This window comes from Anomaloglossus baeobatrachus, chromosome 8 (assembly GCF_048569485.1).
Source record: "Anomaloglossus baeobatrachus isolate aAnoBae1 chromosome 8, aAnoBae1.hap1, whole genome shotgun sequence".
In the NCBI taxonomy this organism is placed as follows: Eukaryota; Metazoa; Chordata; class Amphibia; order Anura; family Aromobatidae; genus Anomaloglossus; species Anomaloglossus baeobatrachus.
Window position 1 is genome coordinate 162129977 of NC_134360.1, and position 20251 is coordinate 162150227.

General features: G+C 43.4%; 1 protein-coding gene across 1 annotated transcript in view; it reads left to right on the forward strand.

The window, feature by feature from the left end:
* The window catches only part of SLC25A24 (solute carrier family 25 member 24), a 70145-nt gene extending 50136 nt beyond the window's left edge, over positions 1-20009 (forward strand). The window contains exons 6-10 of the mRNA XM_075320960.1: positions 3999-4148; positions 6138-6245; positions 11481-11648; positions 12455-12605; positions 18459-20009. Coding sequence (XP_075177075.1) covers positions 3999-4148; positions 6138-6245; positions 11481-11648; positions 12455-12605; positions 18459-18634 — 753 coding nt within the window. The 3' untranslated portion in view covers positions 18635-20009. The remainder of the gene's footprint in view (positions 1-3998; positions 4149-6137; positions 6246-11480; positions 11649-12454; positions 12606-18458) is intronic.
* The last annotated feature ends 242 nt before the right edge of the window (positions 20010-20251 follow it).

The window sequence follows — 20251 nt, forward strand, 5'->3', positions numbered from 1 at the left end:
TCTACAATCCTTTTAGTAATATTACATTACACAAATATTCTTAGAGGTTTCTCATTTGTTCAGCTGGATGTACTGCATGTCTGTAGCGCCCCTGAACCCATCAGGGCACTATCAGGTACTGCATCCTGTCAAAGATGCAGGGCCTACCCCCAGAGAGCTGGAAGACCACTGCCGGTAACAGCAAAACACATTATAATCCCAGTTTTACCCCATCCCCACAGACTGGTGATAGACTAGAATTGGATCTAATGGATGGCCACCCAGGGGTGGAGCCGATCCAGTCCACTAGACAACGACCAGGTCGGAGGGGACAGACAGTTAAACTGTTAGTAAGTGGAGGTGAGAGGGGACAGACATAACTGCACTGACACGGGAGTGAGACGGTGACCTGAGGGCCCAGGCGCGTGGTTGCCGGTGGAGTATGGTGAAGTACTCCCGTAACCATAGTGTGACGCCCTGGACTAGTCAGGTCGTCTCAGGGTTCTGCACAATCTTTATCTCCCTGTGCAGGGCTCAACCCCCCATGGTTCTGGGTCCCCTTCTTGCGGTACTGCCTCCACCAGCATTCACAAATCCTAGTTACACCTCACACTACACCTGTCAGGCACACCAGTGGGCTGCTTAAGCTGGAATAGGGCCGCCCACCTAGGGGTCAGACAGGGAGGTGAGAGGTGACAAGTCAGTTAGCTCCAGGGGAGCGAAGTGAGCAGTCGGCTCCAGGGGAGAAAGAGAGGAGCAAAGAGTCGGCTCCAGGGGAGCAAAGAGTTCAGTGGTAGCCCTCAAGCTTTGAGGAGCTCAGAGGAAGAGGAAACTGGGAGTTGGAGCTCCAAAGGGAAAAGGTCTAGGTCGCAGACTGTGGTCTGGACCAGGAGGAGTCGGAGACCCGGTCGCGGGAGATTGGGACTGGGTGCTTTGCTAGTCTTGGAGGATAGCCAGCAGCCGCAGTTCATGAACCAGGCTGGGACCAAAGGCATGACTGGGTACATGGACCCTAGGTCGGGGAGGAGCTTCAAGCAACTCGGCAATTAACCTGCGGAGGACAGGGCCTATATGGACTGTTCCCACGAGGCTCAGAGATCAGGGGCACTAGCGCAACAAGGGGGATTCGGCTTTCCAAGCAAAGCAGCCCACTGAAATCCCAAGCGTGAGCTCCTAAGAGCAATCTCCTCTTGCTACTCATAGCCGGGAGCGGGGCCCGGAAAGCTCCAAGCTGACGGGCCACAAGGTACACTCTAAAATACGGTGCCAGGAGGCAGGCCACAGACCACCAGGCAGTGCTGCAGGGGACGGGACCCGGACAAGCTCCCCAAGAGGGCAGCAGCACCCAGAGACTTGTTGTTTTCTACGTTGTCAGCGTCTGCTTTCTTGCTGAGTGAGTACCTGATTAACCCCTGCAACCAGCGAGCCTGCGCCTGCACCCCAATCCCACGATCCGGGGTCCCGGGGCCTTTCCCTACCCGTGGAGGGTAACGTCATCTAGCTGCCCCACTCCATCACCCCGGGTACTCCCAACAGCAGTGGCGGTACTCCCTATTACCGCACACCATAGGTGGCGTCATGAACTATCTATATCTTTCCTTGTAAACGCCCCCTTCTTCATTTGAGTGTGGCCCCTAGCCCCCGGGTCCGGAGACCCTCGAGCCACAAGTAATCACCCTCAGTCCGAATGGTTCGACCAATGCAGGGGCGGATCAATAGCTCCGACTGGGTATAGAGCCCAAGGTCAGGCAAATGCTCCAGGCAGACCTGATAAAATCTGCACAGTGTGGGTACCATCCAGGACCTCACTGACCTTTAGAAGTCCGAGGGCTCCAGCAGTAACTGGAGAACCAGGGACCAGAACGGAACACCGACCCAACAGGGTTCACACTACCCACCGTACGGACTAGAAACTGAGAGACAAACAGGAGGGGACCCCCAGACGCTCCAAGCCACGAGGACCCACCAACTTGAGAGAGGTGCAGGGGTACGAAGCCACCAGGTCATCAACACGGCACTGGAACTAAGGGAACCAGAGGTGAACACCAGCCTTCCTCCGGGTTCCAGTTACCATCCACTGTGAGTAAAGAGAACCAGTTACACAGCAATCCCTTGTGTGGCCTACCTTATTTCCGCGCCTATCTCCATCACCTAACCCCCTGGGGCCCCGGCCCTACTTGCGGAGGGCCCAGCATCCAGGCTGCCGTCAACACCAGCCCCAGTGGAGAGACTGTGCAGCAGCTGTTCTATCTCCATAACCGCAACCTGCAAATGGCGTCACGACATAAACTTTATTGAACATTCCCCTGTATATAACCCCTTTTTAAAGCGACCCCCAGGGTCACTGAACCGGGCAACAGCCACCCAATGACACATCCCAGTAGTACACTGCCACATCCCAGTAGTACACTGCCCGGGACCGAGTACCCCATAGCCCTGGGCGGCACTTGTCTTCTGCACAAGCATATCTCAGCACGATGATCCATACAGATTGGTTTCTCACATGCCACACACTATACAGCCACTGTACAGCTGTTTTCTTGTCATTTTTTCTTGGGCTTTTTGCCCCAATTTCGTTGGTTCTTCTAATGACCATTCATAGCGATTTTTACTCTTGATGAATTTTGTTTCTGCTCCATTATCTCTGATGTCAAAGTCTTCATCTTCTTCATAGTCACTGCCATCCAAATCCAAAAAAATATTATGATTTAAATTTTAAATCTGAAGCTCCTGTCTGTAAGGGTGAAAAATCTAAACAGCGGATGCAGTGTACCACAATAATTACCACAGTGCTCATAGTCCCTGGAGCCCCTTGATGCACATTTCGTTAAAACAAACTTCTTCAGAAGGGGTAACCTATTCTGAGAGAGTGTAAGTATATAAATGAATAGTCTCCAATCAGGTTCTTACTTTAAATTGCGGCAACTGTTTGCAGCGTTTCCCACGGGCGCCGTCCCCATCAGAAGCATTGATCCGGCATCCTGTGTTCCTCCGACACCCCTCCCAGGTGCTTACAGACAGGAGTTTCGTGTTTAAATAGACCCATGCATAAGTTAATGGTATACTAATGCCACTAGCACATGTTTGAGAAGCTCTTTATTATATAGTAAATTATGTCTTGATGAGTAACTAAGGTGACATAATATAACTGAATATCTATTAATTGATGTGTATGGTGTAACTTTATAGTGGTAGGCTAACGGCTGTACTAAATGTGCTAAATACATAGGCATTTAATGGGCCGTATAGTGTTTGAACATCATTAGCTGAAATATATTCACTTTAGAGATCTACAAATGAGAATATGGAATAATTTTTATTGAAGCATTAGCACTTTATATTTATTATTATAAAACTGGTACATGTTTGCGATATTTATTTTTTTTCTTGGTATCCAACATTCAAAAATGGGTATGGTTTGGTAATTAAATGTTGAAGTTTTTCATCTAGGTATATAATGTGGACGATCATATGTATTAAATTATAGTAAATTATATAAGAGCCCAAAAAACAACTTATTTGGCTGTTTTTGTACTAGTGTTATTCCCTGGTCCTGGTCAGTTTACTTAAACATCCTGAAAAGAGATTAATTATGAAAATAAAGTATTTTTATTGAATTATATGTTGATTTTTGGTCGCATATTTTTGGATACATCGTGTATAGTGACACAATTGGATTTGGGGCACGTGAACAACCTGCCACTCCATTCAGCTCCTCCGGGATGCAGTCTTGCAGGCAGGGAAGAATGGGGCAATGAAGTCCCTCATTCTGGCCATTAGAGAGACCGGCATCAATCTATCAGTGCATAATTGAAAACTTTTTTTAGGCTATAGAATGATTAGTTGGCTGTTTGGAGAGGTATTTGTACCAGTAACCCAACAATTTCTTATAAATGTATTTTTATATACCTCATTGGTTGTCACATGTTCAGATTCACTCCTTGTAGATATATACTGTTTGTCCAGCAAGAAATAAACATAGTCTTCGTCCTGATTAATAACATTTCTCAATCTGCCAGGTTCATGGGTCCAAAGGAGGCTCGAATATGTTAGGTGGTCTGAAGCAAATGGTAAAGGAAGGAGGCATCCGGTCCCTTTGGAGAGGAAATGGAGTCAATGTCATCAAAATTGCCCCTGAGACAGCGATGAAATTCTATGCATACGAGCAGGTAATAGAATAAATGCCAAATTATTGATGGTCACTGCCAACTATCAAAGCAACCTGGGGTTCCATAACACCTCAGCAGTGCTATAGGCTGATCGCTCCATGCCACGCCGCATTGATGCAGTAATTCATGCAAAAGGAGCCTCGACCAAGTATTGAGGTATTTACTGTACATTCTTTTCAGTAGGCACCAACATTTGAGTTTAAAATAATTTTTTCAGTTATCTTATATAATCTAATTTTCTGAGATGACTTTTGGGTTTTCATTGGCTGTAATCCATAATCATCAACATTAACAGAAATAAACACTTGAAATAGATCCCTCTGTGTGTAATGACGCTATATAACGTGTTTCCCTTTTTGTACTGAATTACTGAAATAATTAATTAGAATATCATCAAAAAGTTAATTTGAGATGCACCTATACCATGGCTCCTCGGCCACTATGTGCCAACCATAGTCCTGGTAGCCCTACACAGCAAAGGGGTCATTTGGGCCTTCTCTAATGACAAACTCAAATTGCAACTGCAGACTCTGAAGCCCCCCCAATGTTCTGGCATATCGTATTATTGTCTGGGTGTGATAACAGAAGGGGCTTTACCAGCTATCATCATAGACTAACTTCAAAAACTGCTAACCAAGTAAAAATGTTAAAAAAAAAAAATCTCACAGGAAAAAAAAACAGCCTTAGGCCCCTTTCACACTGCATTTTGCCTTACGTTTAGTGGTCCCGTCGGGGCATCCGTCCAAACCGCCTCTCAGCTACCCTGTAAAGCGTGTTTCGGACGCATGCGCCGACAGGGCCATTGACTAATGGAGCAGACTACGTTAGCGTGTGCTCTGTTTTGTATCATTTTCAGGAATATACATTTTTCTGCAGGCGGACACCTATACCTAGTCGACTACGTTTTGGTGTCCGCCTGCAGAAAATGTATGTGCCCGAAATAGTACAAAACAGAGCACACGCTAACGTAGTCTGCGCCATTACAGTCAATGGCCCGGTCGACGGATGCGTCTGAAGCACGCTTTGCAAGGTAGGGGAGGGGCGGTCCGGATGGATGCCCCGACGGGACCACTAAACGCAAGGCAAAACGCAGTGTGAAAGTAGCCTAACACCAGGCGAGATAACCAGTGCACTAGCAGGATGTCGGAGACCACCATGATAAAGACGGGGACAGCACAGGTGCAAAATACTGATGGAAACCGCCACCCACCAAGCCTTCATAGACTACCCCAGTCAGCAAGGATGGTTATTGGTGAAGATAGATGGTAATTTTAGAGATAAAAGTGGAAAAAAAGTGTCTTATCACATTTTTCATACATTACTATTACTTTTACATAGACATTTACTTTTTGTACTCGGGAACGCTGAGTATAGTGACCGAAAGTGTTTGCCGGTGCATAAGCACAACTTGGTGCTTAGTTGCCCATCTCTCCAATGACAGAGCTTCAACTACACCAGCATTCCTACACGCCACAACCAATGGTTTCCATCGTCTGGACATCAATGGAGTCGTTGTTTCAAAATAACTGAAGAGCCACAGGTGGAAGACCACCAAGTATTGGGATGGACTTGTCAAAATATTGATCCATGTATGATCATTTTTCAGCTTTGTGAATAATTTATCACTTTTATAGTTTCTATTGTGGTAATTTCTTTTTTTTTTTGAGCATGGAGTCAGATTTGCTATTGATTGTTTCCTCTCTTTCTCCATGTTTGGCCAGCAGTCTTAAATTTCTGACATCTCCGCACCTGTTCGGCCCCAGGATGATGAATTAAGTGAATTTTACATCATATATATTTTTTACACTTGTAAATGAAATATACACTAGGATGAAAAGTGGCATTAGCAGCTGTTGAGCCATATGCTTACTGTCTCTGGGCCGTGTAATTTCAGTAAAATGAACTTTCTACAATATATGACTTGCAATTCCAAGACAAGTGGATACCTCAAGAGAAAATCCATAATGTCACGTCTTATTTTTCTTTCAGTACAAGAAGATCTTAGGCTCTCAGAGTGGTAAGTTGGGCACAGCGGAGCGATTCGTTGCCGGGTCTCTGGCAGGAGCCACAGCGCAGACTTCAATATACCCTATGGAGGTACTGAAATCTCTTCTTATACTAAAGTATTGGATATGTATTCTGTCTGTAGGGTCAGAGCAGTTAGCAAAGTATTTACCCCCTTTCTCCCTGATGCTAAAATACATGAGAACCAATTAAATGACCAAAAGGTAAAGATAGCTACACTCATTCAATAACAAAAACCTATAAAACGTGAGTGACCAAGCCAAATAAAAATATATATAATCTTTATTGAAACTCATTAAAACAAACATGTAGGACAAACAATGATGAGGACACATTCAGTTAACCTCAGGTAAACAGAAATATACAAACAATAAATAGCAAATATGCATACTGGCCGTGTGTCAAGAAGGCATAAGATAGTGCACCAGAAAAAATACTGTCAAGTTTCTTAGGGAGCCGAAAGTCTTTGGGTAGATAAGAAATGTCCCAAAGAACGCCTATGAAATAGGACTATATTAAATGCAAGCTGAACAAAGCTTAGTCCTTCACTAAAGACTAGAAGTATGAGATCCGCATTCCCATTACCGCAACACGTGGCATATATCAAGGAAAGCCAAGAGAGCATATGTCTATGATAATAACAGGATTGTAATCCTATAGGATGTAAGTGTAATGGTTATAAAAACATAGAAAAATCAAGTGGTATAACCACAAAGTGTTTCCCAAATGCCTACAGTCCCAAAAGGGAGGGACAGGATCTCAACCACACATATAGGGATGAAGACAGAAACCGACACAAAAAAAAAAAAAAAAAAAAAAAAAAAAAAGTGCCAGAATGACACTGTAGCAACAGGGCTAGACTAAGGAAGTCATATTCCCAGTGTTATAATGCATGAAGAGGATTATAACAAACAAAGAAGGCGGCATGGCTTACAATACCAACAGTGTTTACACCTTACAAAGGCACAAAACCAGCCATAAAGACCCACCTTAACACTGGGTTATCAGCCCACAATGACACACACCAAAATGATGTTAACCTGAGGGTAGAATACCCCGACACGTGTTTCGCAGAAAAGCTTCTTCCAAGGGGTGCTGATGCCAGTCAATACCCAGGTATATATACCCCCATCCATCAGCGTGATGTGTAGCAGCGGCGCTCAATCACAGCTCCACCATTGTGCACATGGGGTCTGGCGTCTGACATCATCATGCTCCGCCCATGTCAGACTCGTCATCACATGGGAGGAGCATGGCGAGGCAGGAAGACACGTCGCCCCACAGCACAAAGGGTGGGCGGAGAAATGAGCGCTCCACACCCGCTGGGAAATACTGCCATAGAAACAAGGCAAAACAACAATGTGTCAGTGGCACACAGCTCAGAGACCACTCATACAAACAAGAAACACACTAGAGTGCACGCAAGGTTCAAGCCCGAAGAGTATAGGAAGAAAAATTGTAATGCCATTTGTTTAGAAAGGATTATTAATTTTATAATAAAAGGAAAAAACGAGAAAAAAAAAAAAATATATAAGTATATATATATATCTTAATACAAACATGCATGCAAAAGCATGCACATACATGTCCCCATAAGGATTCTGCACACATAAAAAATACAATAACCATGTGAAAAATACACAATAGCAATAGAAAAGTGCACTTTTCTATTGCTATTGTGTAACAGCAATTTTTGTACTATGCACTTTTAGACTTATATTTTATATTATATGTATTTTTCACATGGTTATTGTATTTTTTATGTGTGCAGAATCCTTATGGGGACATGTATGTGCATGCTTTTGCATGCATGTTTGTATTAAGATATATATATATACTTATATATTTTTTTTTTTTCTCGTTTTTTCCTTTTATTATAAAATTAATAATCCTTTCTAAACAAATGGCATTACAATTTTTCTTCCTATACTCTTCGGGCTTGAACCTTGCGTGCACTCTAGTGTGTTTCTTGTTTGTATGAGTGGTCTCTGAGCTGTGTGCCACTGACACATTGTTGTTTTGCCTTGTTTCTATGGCAGTATTTCCCAGCGGGTGTGGAGCGCTCATTTCTCCGCCCACCCTTTGTGCTGTGGGGCGACGTGTCTTCCTGCCTCGCCATGCTCCTCCCATGTGATGACGAGTCTGACATGGGCGGAGCATGATGATGTCAGACGCCAGACCCCATGTGCACAATGGTGGAGCTGTGATTGAGCGCCGCTGCTACACATCACGCTGATGGATGGGGGTATATATACCTGGGTATTGACTGGCATCAGCACCCCTTGGAAGAAGCTTTTCTGCGAAACACGTGTCGGGGTATTCTACCCTCAGGTTAACATCATTTTGGTGTGTGTCATTGTGGGCTGATAACCCAGTGTTAAGGTGGGTCTTTATGGCTGGTTTTGTGCCTTTGTAAGGTGTAAACACTGTTGGTATTGTAAGCCATGCCGCCTTCTTTGTTTGTTATAATCCTCTTCATGCATTATAACACTGGGAATATGACTTCCTTAGTCTAGCCCTGTTGCTACAGTGTCATTCTGGCACTTTTTTTTTTTTTTTTTTTTTTTTTTTTTTTGTGTCGGTTTCTGTCTTCATCCCTATATGTGTGGTTGAGATCCTGTCCCTCCCTTTTGGGACTGTAGGCATTTGGGAAACACTTTGTGGTTATACCACTTGATTTTTCTATGTTTTTATAACCATTACACTTACATCCTATAGGATTACAATCCTGTTATTATCATAGACATATGCTCTCTTGGCTTTCCTTGATATATGCCACGTGTTGCGGTAATGGGAATGCGGATCTCATACTTCTAGTCTTTAGTGAAGGACTAAGCTTTGTTCAGCTTGCATTTAATATAGTCCTATTTCATAGGCGTTCTTTGGGACATTTCTTATCTACCCAAAGACTTTCGGCTCCCTAAGAAACTTGACAGTATTTTTTCTGGTGCACTATCTTATGCCTTCTTGACACACGGCCAGTATGCATATTTGCTATTTATTGTTTGTATATTTCTGTTTACCTGAGGTTAACTGAATGTGTCCTCATCATTGTTTGTCCTACATGTTTGTTTTAATGAGTTTCAATAAAGATTATATATATTTTTATTTGGCTTGGTCACTCACGTTTTATAGGTTTTTGCTAAAATACATGGTCTATATCTGCAAATGTAAAACCTATCCAGACACCCTGAGGGCTGAGACATTAATGACCTATTCCAAGGATAGGTAATCTAAGGCAGAGCTCCCCAACTCCAGTCCTCAAGGTCACCAACAGTGCAGGTTTTGGGGATTTCCTTAGTATTGCACAGGTGTTAATGTAATTACCTGCCCAGGTGCTGGTTCCAACAGCAGTGCAATGCTAAGGAAATCCTGAAAACATGCACTGTTGGTGGGCCTTGAGGACTGGAGTTGGGGAACCCTGATCTAAGGCAGACTAATGGGGGTCTGACACTCTGCCCCCTAACAATAAACTGTTATTTGCTCCAGCAGAGACTGTATGGAAAAGCTCTGAACGAAGCTGCCGAGTGCACTCCAGTAAGAGGCACCGAGCACCGGCCGCTACAATTTCACTGGAGGGCTCTCAGCAGCTCCGTGCAGAGCTTTTACATCCGGCCGCTGCTGGAGCGAAAAACAGTTTGTTAATGGGTGGACATCTCAATGGTGCAACCTGTCCAGGTGCAGAGAGGTCTAAGTGGTAAGGGGCCCATTTCCACCTTAAAGCAGGTGACATTTTGTATTATGATGAGCTATTAGTACTGCAAAAGGCACTGATCAGTGGGGGTGTCTCGTGTTAGACCCCACCATTCTGTCCATAGGACAGGTCATACCTACTCCCAGGCGGCCCCTTTTAAGATATCCATCAGATCCAACAAATGATCGCATCCTTACTCAATATCATACTAGTACTTTTAGTATTAATATGGAACCAATTTACCTATAACTTGTGTTGGAAGTGGCAGTGATTATATCAGACCTCAAACATTAAAGATCATTGACTCCTTCACAGCCACGGCACTAAATATGTATATGGTAATCTAAATCAGCTGCATTTACTTTTTAATGTAATTTTAATATTTGTTTTCTAATGTTCCTGCATTAACCAAAATTAGAAATGTTCTATTAACAAGGATTTTTTTTAAATGGCTACAAAACAAGGAATGCCATAAAATAGCAAAACTGTTTATGCTCGCCCGGTAAATCCCCAGGTGTTCCAGCATCACCCCTCTGGTGGTCTTGCTGGTCTTTGTTAACTGTCCTGTAGTGATGATTTGCCCTCCACATGCCTGTGAATCACTCTAACTTACCATAGTGGAGACATTGGTGGGGTCAGCACTAGAGATGAGTGGACTCCGACTCCGAGACTGGCGAGTCCCTGTTATATTTTTTATTTTTTTAATCCAGTTCCGGTCCAGGAATCCGGTCCCCATATAAGTCTGAGGATCGGAATCTGGAGAGTAAAAATGTTGTTAGAAGTGCTAGGGAGATAGGAGGGTGCGTACCGTATTCACGAAGGATCAGTTACTGCGACATACAGCTTCCAGGTCGCACATTCACGTCCGGTGACGCGCATTAGGCTCAATGCATATCCACTGCTTTCCGGAGAGGTCCATGCTTATTAAACCACTCCCCAGCCTAACAATAGCAACCTTATGCTGCTCGAGATTGTCGCATCTGTCAGATGCGACAAGCCCTACGCTTTACCTGGCTCTTCCCGATTGCCTTGGTGCGTTGGCAATTCAGGTAATAAGGGAGTTAATGACAGCCCGCAGAAGCCACTAAGTCCTGGATTAGTAATGGCAGACATCTGAGACAACCCTATCACTAATCTGTAAGTGAAAGTAAATAAACACAAACACCAAAAAATTCCTTTATTTGGAATGCAATACAAAAAACACCCTCTTCCCGACCTTGTTAACCCTAAAACACCCCTACAGGTCCAGCATAATCCACTTGAGGTTGCATGATGATTCAGCTCTGCTACATGAAAGCCACAGTGAGTGGCCATAGAGCATGACTGCCCGCTGTGAGAGCAGACAGAGACTGAGCTGCGTGATCAGCAGTGATGTCACTCAGGTGATTTGCGATCTCAGCTGGAGGTTCCCACCACCTGTGACAAATAATAGACAACCCCTCATTGTTTTGTTAAATGTTATCTTTTTCATAGAAACTAGGCATTGAGAATTCTATTATCATGTCTTCTACATTAAAATATATTACAATCTAGACTAATTGGTTGTAGATGCTAACTGCAGAACAGCAGAGGCTTCCTAAATGTTCTTTATTGTGTCTTGTGGGGCGTTGTAGGTTATGAAGACGCGCTTGGCTGTAGCAAAGACTGGACAATATAATGGAATGTTTGACTGTGCTAAACAGATTCTGAAAAAAGAAGGCGTACTGGCCTTTTATAAAGGATATATACCCAACATACTGGGTATCATTCCTTATGCTGGCATTGACCTCGCCATCTATGAGGTGAGTTGTGTTTTTTTTTGTTTTTTGTTTTTTTCATGATGGCACATTTTTACGGATTGTTAAGAAGTTCCTATGTTCTGTTCTGGTCACCAGATCATAAGTGACCAGTTTTCGTTTTTATTTTATACATGCTACTGCCTTGAATATTTGTACAGTTCCAAAGATGTGTAATTTTTATTTATTGCTGATTTAAGGTTTTTACAAAGGGGGTGTGGATCCCAGGATATTAAAGCAGAGCAGCCTAAAGACACACCCACAGATTGTCCCGTAACCCACACCTCCTTTGTAATCTGTGGGTGTGTCTTTAGGTTGCTCTGCTTTATTATCCTGGGAACCTCACCCCCTTTTGTAAAGACCTTAAAAATTAGCAATAAATAAAAATACATATCTCTGGAATTATATGACAGATTTACAAAAAATAAATAACTCAAAATTCAGGGGAGCTTTCTTTAGCAAAGCAGCAAACAGCTGGGGACTGATTATATAATGAATATATGGTTATTTCAGAACACTTTTTTTTTTTTTTTTATATTAACAAGAACATAATATCCTTTCATTAAAATGTTACCTAACGTTTGTAAGGTTTAGTCAGTTTAAGGCTTTGTGCACACAACCATAAGCAACAATTTTGCTGATTTTAGATTTTCTTTTTGAAATACACAGACAATGCACTGAGGTGTAATATAGCCACATGCACGGAGCATGAGAACAAGTATTACCACAGCTTCCTGTCATTAGGAGAACATTAACATCTTGTTGGTTTAAATAGATGGTAACAATTTGGAAAATGTTTTCTCCTCTGGCAGACCCTTAAGAATGCTTGGCTACAGAAATATGCAACAGACTCTGCCAACCCAGGGGTGCTGGTCCTCCTAGGCTGTGGCACAGTTTCCAGTACCTGTGGCCAATTGGCTAGTTATCCATTAGCTCTTATCAGGACTAGAATGCAAGCTCAAGGTAAGTGTCCACAAACAAAATCATAATGAAATATAAGTATTCAAAATGTGTCTGTCTGTGTATACTTTGTGCCTTGAATCTGTTTGACATTTTTTTCATATTACACCCACAAACTTAAATGCATTTAATTGGTATTTTATGTGATATAACACTAAGTAGCACGTATGTCAGAAGTGTAAAAGAAAGGACAGTTTTCTTAATATTTTTAAAAATATAAATCTAAAAATTCTGACTAGTGATGAGCGGACTTGCAGATAACCAGGAACTGCTGATCCCGGTAATCCGGTTTCTAATATCCGGTTCCCGTCCCCGTACAAGTCTATGGGCACTAGAATCCAGTGATTAAAAATGGTGGTAGGAAGGATAGGGGGATGTGAGAAACTGCACTGTACTTATAGAGACACCGGCTGTACGCTGCTCCCAGGCCGCGCATTGGGCTCCTTTTCATATGCACTGCTTTCCTCGCTAACCAGCGCCTGTGATTGGTTGTAGTGAGATGCGCCCCCACCCTGAGTGGCAGCATGTCAGCTGACTGCAAAGAATTACAGACGCCAGGACAGCCGGTGGGCAAGGAAAGCAATGCAATTATCTGTGGGTCAGTATTGTGGTATAAAACTAAATAAATAAAACAATTGGCGTAGGGTCCCTGTTGTGAATACGTTTTCCAGTTTGGGGCTCCCTCTTGTGGTTAGTTCTGGTGGTGCAGTTGATGTGTGCAGTGAAAGCCACACACCTGTGGAGGACTGGCAATCAGGGTCATATTGTGCTATTTAACTGAGTAGTTTTCTCTTGTTATTTGCCAGTCGTCAATGTCTCCTGTGTGTTAAGGACATTCTGTAACCAGCTCTGCTCACTACCAGAACTCCTCTCAGATAAGTGGTCTTTGTACCTCTGATGTTTGTTTTCCACTTTCTTGATGTTTTTTCTGCTTTAATACTAAGGCTTGATTCCTATTTTGTCTGTGTGGAGTTCTTGGTGGAATGGGATCATTCCCTGTTGGGAGTGTTTGTATACGTAGCTCCATGATTCTGCAAGGTATTGTGTTTGTCATGCTTGGTATTAATTCAGTCCCTCATCTGTATTAGTGTTTTTGGATCCCAGTAGCTTCAGAGTGCTGATACAGTGGGGGAGAGGTTGTGTGACCTCAGGATTTTTCCATATCAGAAGTGCTGGTATATATTAGGGTTTTCACGGCTGCAGACAGTTGCTCTTTCCTATCCTTTCCTATATAGTTTGGGCCTCACCTTTGCTGAAATCTGTCTTTCCTGGCTTTGTATTGTGTTTTTCTATATCACCGTAGCCTTTACATGTGTAGGGCTATCTATCTTTGGGGACTGCTCCGAAGCAGATTAGCTTTCTTATATCTCTATCTGTGAGATTATTTAGTTCTCTGGCTTTGTCGAGGCGTCCAGGTCATCGTAGGCACGCCCCATGGCTACTTCTAGTTGTGTCAGGTCTGCAGTCCGTTAAGTTTCCAGCCACTCTGTTACCTTTTTGGGATTCCGCATTTTTTGATCCTCCTCAGTCCCTGAATCATAACAGGTCCCCCTGTTTTATGTTACCCAGCACAGATAAAGCCCACGGCTACAGATTGCAGACCCCAGCCCTGCGCTTACGTTGGCTTAGTATAAAAATAAGAGGAAACGCATGCGGCTTTTTCAAATTTATGTATTTAAATAACTTTAAAAACTGGCAAGCAGTCCCCCCAATTTTGATACCCAGCCATAAGGCCCAACAGCTGGGAGCTGGTATTCTCAGCCTTGGGAGTCCAATGGTTATTGGGACCCCCCGAGGCCAAGAATAGCAGCCTACAGACACCCCGGAATTGTCGCGACCATTAGGTGCGGCTGCTTTCCCGACTCTTCCAGATTGCCCTGGTGCAGTGGCAAGCGGGGTAATATAAGTGGTTAATAACAGCCCACAGCTGTCACTAATCTCTAGATTAGTAATGGCAGGCGTCTGACACCCCCATCACCAATCTGTGAGTGAAAGTATATAAACACAAACACCGATAAAATCCTTTATTTGGAATAAAAGACAATAGAGCACCTTCTTTAACCACTTAATCCCCAAAACACCCATGCAGGGCCGACCTGATCCACACGAGGTCCCACTACGATTCAGCTCTGCTACATCTGAACCTCATAGCGTGCGAACATGGAACATGACTGCCCGCTGTGAGCTCCAGAGAATGAATGAGCTGCACAATGAGTGGTGACGTCACTCAGGTTAGTTGCGGTCACAGCTAGAGTCCTCCATCTATGATTGCACTCCCCTCCTATCACCTTGCACTGTCAGTGTTAAAGGCCTGGAGGGGTGCAGGGCACGGCCCCGCACTTTAGCAGTCACAGTGCCGACAGGAGGGGTAAGGGGCTGCCCCGCACTCCCTGACCCCGGCTGGCACTGTCAGTGTTAAAGGGCTGTTCCCCCCACTTTTAAGCCAGAGTGCTTCAGGTCACTAGAGGTCATATTGTGGGAACCTGGGTATTACCTCCGGTGAACTGAGTGACGTCACTGCTGTCAACTAGTTCCCCCTTGTCAGTGTTCCTGGAGAGATCGGACACGTTTTCGGTCTCTCCAGGCATGGATGTAGCAGAGCCAGGGACCATCATGGGACATTGTGTGGATTACGGCAGAACTTCAAGGGACTTTTTGAGGGTTAATAAAGAGGGAAAGAGGGGCTGTATTTTAGTTCAAATAAAGGATTTGTCTCTGTGTTTTGTGTTTTATTTCTGTTTGTTTATAGGATTAGTGATGGGGGGGGTCTTATAGACCCCTACCCATCACTAATTCTGTTCTTGATGACTGTTGTCCACTGTTATTAACCAGTATTACCTCAATTGCCACCGCACCAAAGCAATCTGGAAGAGCCGGGTAAAGTGCAGAGCTTGTCGCATCTAACGGATGCAACAATTCCGGTGCGGCTGTAGGCTGCTATTCTTAGGCTATGTCCGCACGTTGCTTTTTACCTGCTTTTTTGCTGCTTTTTCAACTGCAGCGTTTAATGCCAAAATGGTTGTGTTCTGCTTTTCAAGCAAAGTCTATGGGAATTTGGGTTTCTTGTCCGCACTATGCAGTTCAAACTGCAGCCTTTTTGTTGCAGAACTTTGGTCAAAAACTCAGCTTTGCAGTGCAAAACCCAAATGGCAAAAACTGACATGTCAATTGTTTTTGCCATTTGGGTTTTGCACTGCAAAGCTGAGTTTTTGACCAAAGTTCTGCAACAAAAAGGCTGCAGTTTGAACTGCATAGTGCGGACAAGAAACCCAAATTCCCATAGACTTTGCTTGAAAAGCAGAACACAACCATTTTGGCATTAAACGCTGCAGTTGAAAAAGCAGCAAAAAAGCAGGTAAAAAGCAGGTAAAAAGCAACGTGCGGACATAGCCTAAGGCTATTCTTAGCCTTGGGAGTCCCAATAACCATGGAACTCCCCAGGCTGAGAATACCAGCCTCCAGCTGTTAAGCTTTATCATGGCTGGGCATTAAAATTGGGGGGGGGGGGGTTGTAAGACCGCACACTTCTTCTTCTTTTTTTTTTTTTTTTTTTTTAATAATTATTTAAATAAAAAAAAAAAGAAAATTATATTGTTGTTCCTCATATTTTGCTACACAGCCAAGATAAGCACATGGCTGAAGACTGCAGCCTGTAGACGAATGCTTCAGCTATGCTATGACTATCATAATATGGGGGGGCCCTATACCAATTGTTTTATTTATTTATTTTTGCACCGCGATACTGACCCACAGACAGCGTTTGTGTTTGGTTGCAGTCAGACGCGCCCCCAGCCTGTGTGACACCATCTGACTACAACCAATCACAGACGCCAGGACTGCCGGTGGGCTGGGAAAGAAGTCTGTATAGATGAGCAATGATGTCGACTCAGGAAGTGAAGAAGCCACCTGAGCAGTGTACAGCCACGCCGGAGCTTTAAAGCGCTTTCTTCATTTTCATTTTCTTTGTTTTTCCCATATTTTATTTTAAATTTCCCCACTGCCGGATCCGGATCAACATCTGGAATTCCGGGCCCAGGTCCGGCACCCAGCCACCTTTGAAATTGCGTGGATCCGGACTTTTACAGTTCGGGTCCACCAATCACCAATTGTGACTTTTATTTGTATTCAGACCCCCAGGGTCATTACTTTGTAGGTTCACCTTTACCTGCATTTACTGCTGCAAGTCTTTTAAAGGGGTATTTCCATCTCGGAGATCCTATCCCAATCTGTAGTAGGTATAATATTAATAATATTATTATTATTAATAGCAAATACCTCCAATTAGAAATGTAGTAAAGTTCTCCTGATTACTTATGTCACTTACCTTCTGTTCAGGGCATTGCAGGATTTTAGGTATCCATAGTTAAGACCACGCATATAGTCACTGTTTGCTGCTTTTTATTATTTTATTTTTACGCAAACCATCCCTTCATATGACAAACAGTTTTAGTGTGACACATGAAAAGTATACAAAAACTGTAAAATACATTATAAATATAGACAAAAACATTTCTATTGTTAATGAAAAAAGTTATTGCTGTTAAAATGTGAGGCAGAAAACAAACTTAAAAAAAAAAAAAAAAGGCCTATGGTTAAGACCTCACTCTAAAGTCCATTTTTCTCAGATGGAACCCGTGCCTTACATTCTGTTTATATGTGTCTGGTTTCCGAATGCAGCCTAAGTTGTAGAAATCCTTTTATTGCTGCTCCTTAAGCAAACTAGAGATGGCTGCGAGGGGCACCAATATTTTGCGAGTACATTCAAAGAGCATTTGCAGGAAATTTGGTATCTTCAGTGCTTTCTCTATTATTGAATTTTTCCAGGCGCCTGTGGCCATCGCATGGATGTGGTTATTCCTGTCTCCACCATGAAAGGAGAAGATAATATTAATCTTTCAAAGGGAACCTGTCACATGGAAAAATGCTATTCACCTGCAGTTATGTGGTAATAGCATTCTGAATCTGCCCAGCGCCTGTACATAACACCCCGCTGCCGGGAGGAGAACTTTAACCCGCTGGCCAGCGTTCTGGTTTCAGTCACAGGGGCGGCGTCAGTTCAGTCACCGCTCTGTGTGGAGAGTGGCAGCTTGTAACCGCCCCTGCACCGACTGACCGCTTTCTCTAATACAGAGCAGCCGTCAATCAGTGCGGGAGGCATATAATACATACAGCTTACCAGTTGGGATAAAATCTTTTCCGGTCCCAGCTGACTTCTCTGTTTGTTAGTGCTAAAATGTGCTATCAGTAATTCCAAATGAGATCTGTCCTCATCACCTTTCTTATGTGTAAGAGAGTCAACCCTTTCCACCCCTCCTGCATCCTACTTGTGTGCTGTGCCCTATGTTGATTCTCTTGTGCAGAAGAGGAGGTAAGGTTTACCCCCCCCTCCCATGGGCCCCCTCCTGTATTTGGTCCCTTATGGCTTCTCCCCAATGCTCCATCCCCTGAATAAACTAATTGCAATAAAGATTCTGTCTGATTGCTTCTCCATCACTTCCAAACCCCTTTCCCCAGTCTGTCCAGTCTAATCCACACCCTCACAGTAGTCCCACCGCCAAAAAGTGTCTAATTATGTAAAAAAAAAAGTACCCCAGCTTTGTGTTACCTACAAGCAGGAGTAGACTTGTGCCGGAATTTATGCCACTTTTGACATAATTATAGTGAATTTGTTGGGTGCGGTTGGCTACATACTTCCACTAAACTCAAACCATTAAAATAAAATCTTGATTTTTATTTTTCAAAGTTAAGGTAATTTTTTTTTTAATCTTTTAATTTTTTTTGTGTAGTCTTGCCAAAATGACAACAATAAGATAATGATTGGTAGCAGTACTTAACTTTTTCTTGTTTCTTTTTCAGCTTCCATAGAGGGTGCTCCTCAGCTAAGTATGGGAGGACTTTTCCGCAAGATAGTAGCCAAGGAAGGTTTTCTGGGTCTGTACCGAGGAATTGCTCCAAATTTCCTGAAAGTGCTTCCTGCTGTCAGTATCAGCTATGTAGTGTATGAGAAGATGAAGGTGCAGCTTGGGATATAGAAATATCAAACTGCCAAGATTTCCACTCAGGAACTCCATTGTGTGTATACGTCTGTCTGTGTAATTTCCTTGGTGAAGATAAGAATATGAATTCGGCTGCTGACACGTTTCCACATAAGACTCTCTGAAACTATTGAGCCATTGCCAGTCAATGTCATGTATGGCAGCTTGTATTGTTTTGATCTGTCATTTTCTATTTTTGTGTAAGCCAAATTTGTAAAAAATTATGCAAAATGTGGAATCCAAAGTTTGGGGTTTTTTTAAATTTCTTTTTTATATAGTTGTATTTTTTTTTTTATTTAGCTATGGTATTTTTATGTTCTAAAACAAATCTAAACTCTATTACATTCTTGGCTAAAACCAAAAAGTCACTTGGTTCTTACCAAAGGATACAGTTATCAAAATTTATGAAATAAAAAAGATGCTCCTCTTTAAAACACACACGGTAACATGATATCTGTACATTTTCAGTCAGTGAGGCCACAGTACCCAATGAAAAGTTACTTCTTCCTGAGCAGGAGTTGGATATGTCATTTCATGCCACACAATGACTACCTGCTTCATATGTGGATGAATGGCAACGTGACCCTCTTTGTAAGATTCAAATATACAAATAACCTCTTGCAACTCTAGTACTACTTACTGGAAGTAGCATTCCTAAATTGCTATATCAAACCTTTAAAAGGGCCTTGCCACGTGACTTGGGTTAAGAAGCCAAACCAGAAACTCCATTTGTGCACGTGTTTTGGGGTTTTGGCATCTCATCGGTGCTAAGCAGGAGAGAACTGATTCGCCAGGTGAGACTCCTCTGACAGGGGGCCCTAAGGGCTCAAGTTTCTCCTTATGGAGAGCACCAGGTTGACATAAGGAGACCTAAGCCTTAAAATCCTCGTCTGGAAATTATAAATGCATGATTGCAGCTGAGTATCAATGCTAGGCCCTGACTTTTAGAGAACACATAATTTGCACCATAGCCAGCTAAGGACCGTAGGCAGATATGATGATAGCCCAGCACCATGTCCTCTTAGCTTTTCCATGCACCGATATAGTTGATTGACGGGTCTCTCTGATGTGTATACGTAGGGTGAGACCTGTCAGTCACTTGGAGTGGTGCCAGTGAAGCCGGCCAGGAGTGGTGTTATTCTCGTCAGTCCCATAGGCAAAGTCATTTGTCGTCCTCCTCTCTGAAGAGGCTATTTCCATGATTTAGTTCTTAGATAAGCACTGCATTGTCTGTAGCATTGGCGCTCTTCACAAGGAAAAACCTTACCATTTTAATCCCCTGTCGGAGGCCCTCATTCAGGCACATTAGCTATTTCTTTGTCGCTCCATTGGGAGACCCAGACAATTGGTGTATAGCTTCTGCCTCCGGAGGCCACACAAAGTATTACACTGAAAAGTGTAACCCCTCCCCTCTGCCTATACACCCTCCCGTGCATCACGGGCTCCCCAGTTTTATGCTTTGTGTGGAAGGAGACACACATCCACTCACACATCTCCATTTTAGTCAGCAGCAGCTGCTGATTGTATCGGTTGGAAGAAAAGAGGGCCCCCACGGGGCCCCCGGCATGCTCCCTTCTCACCCCACTAAGTCGGCGGTGCTGTTAAGGTTGAGGT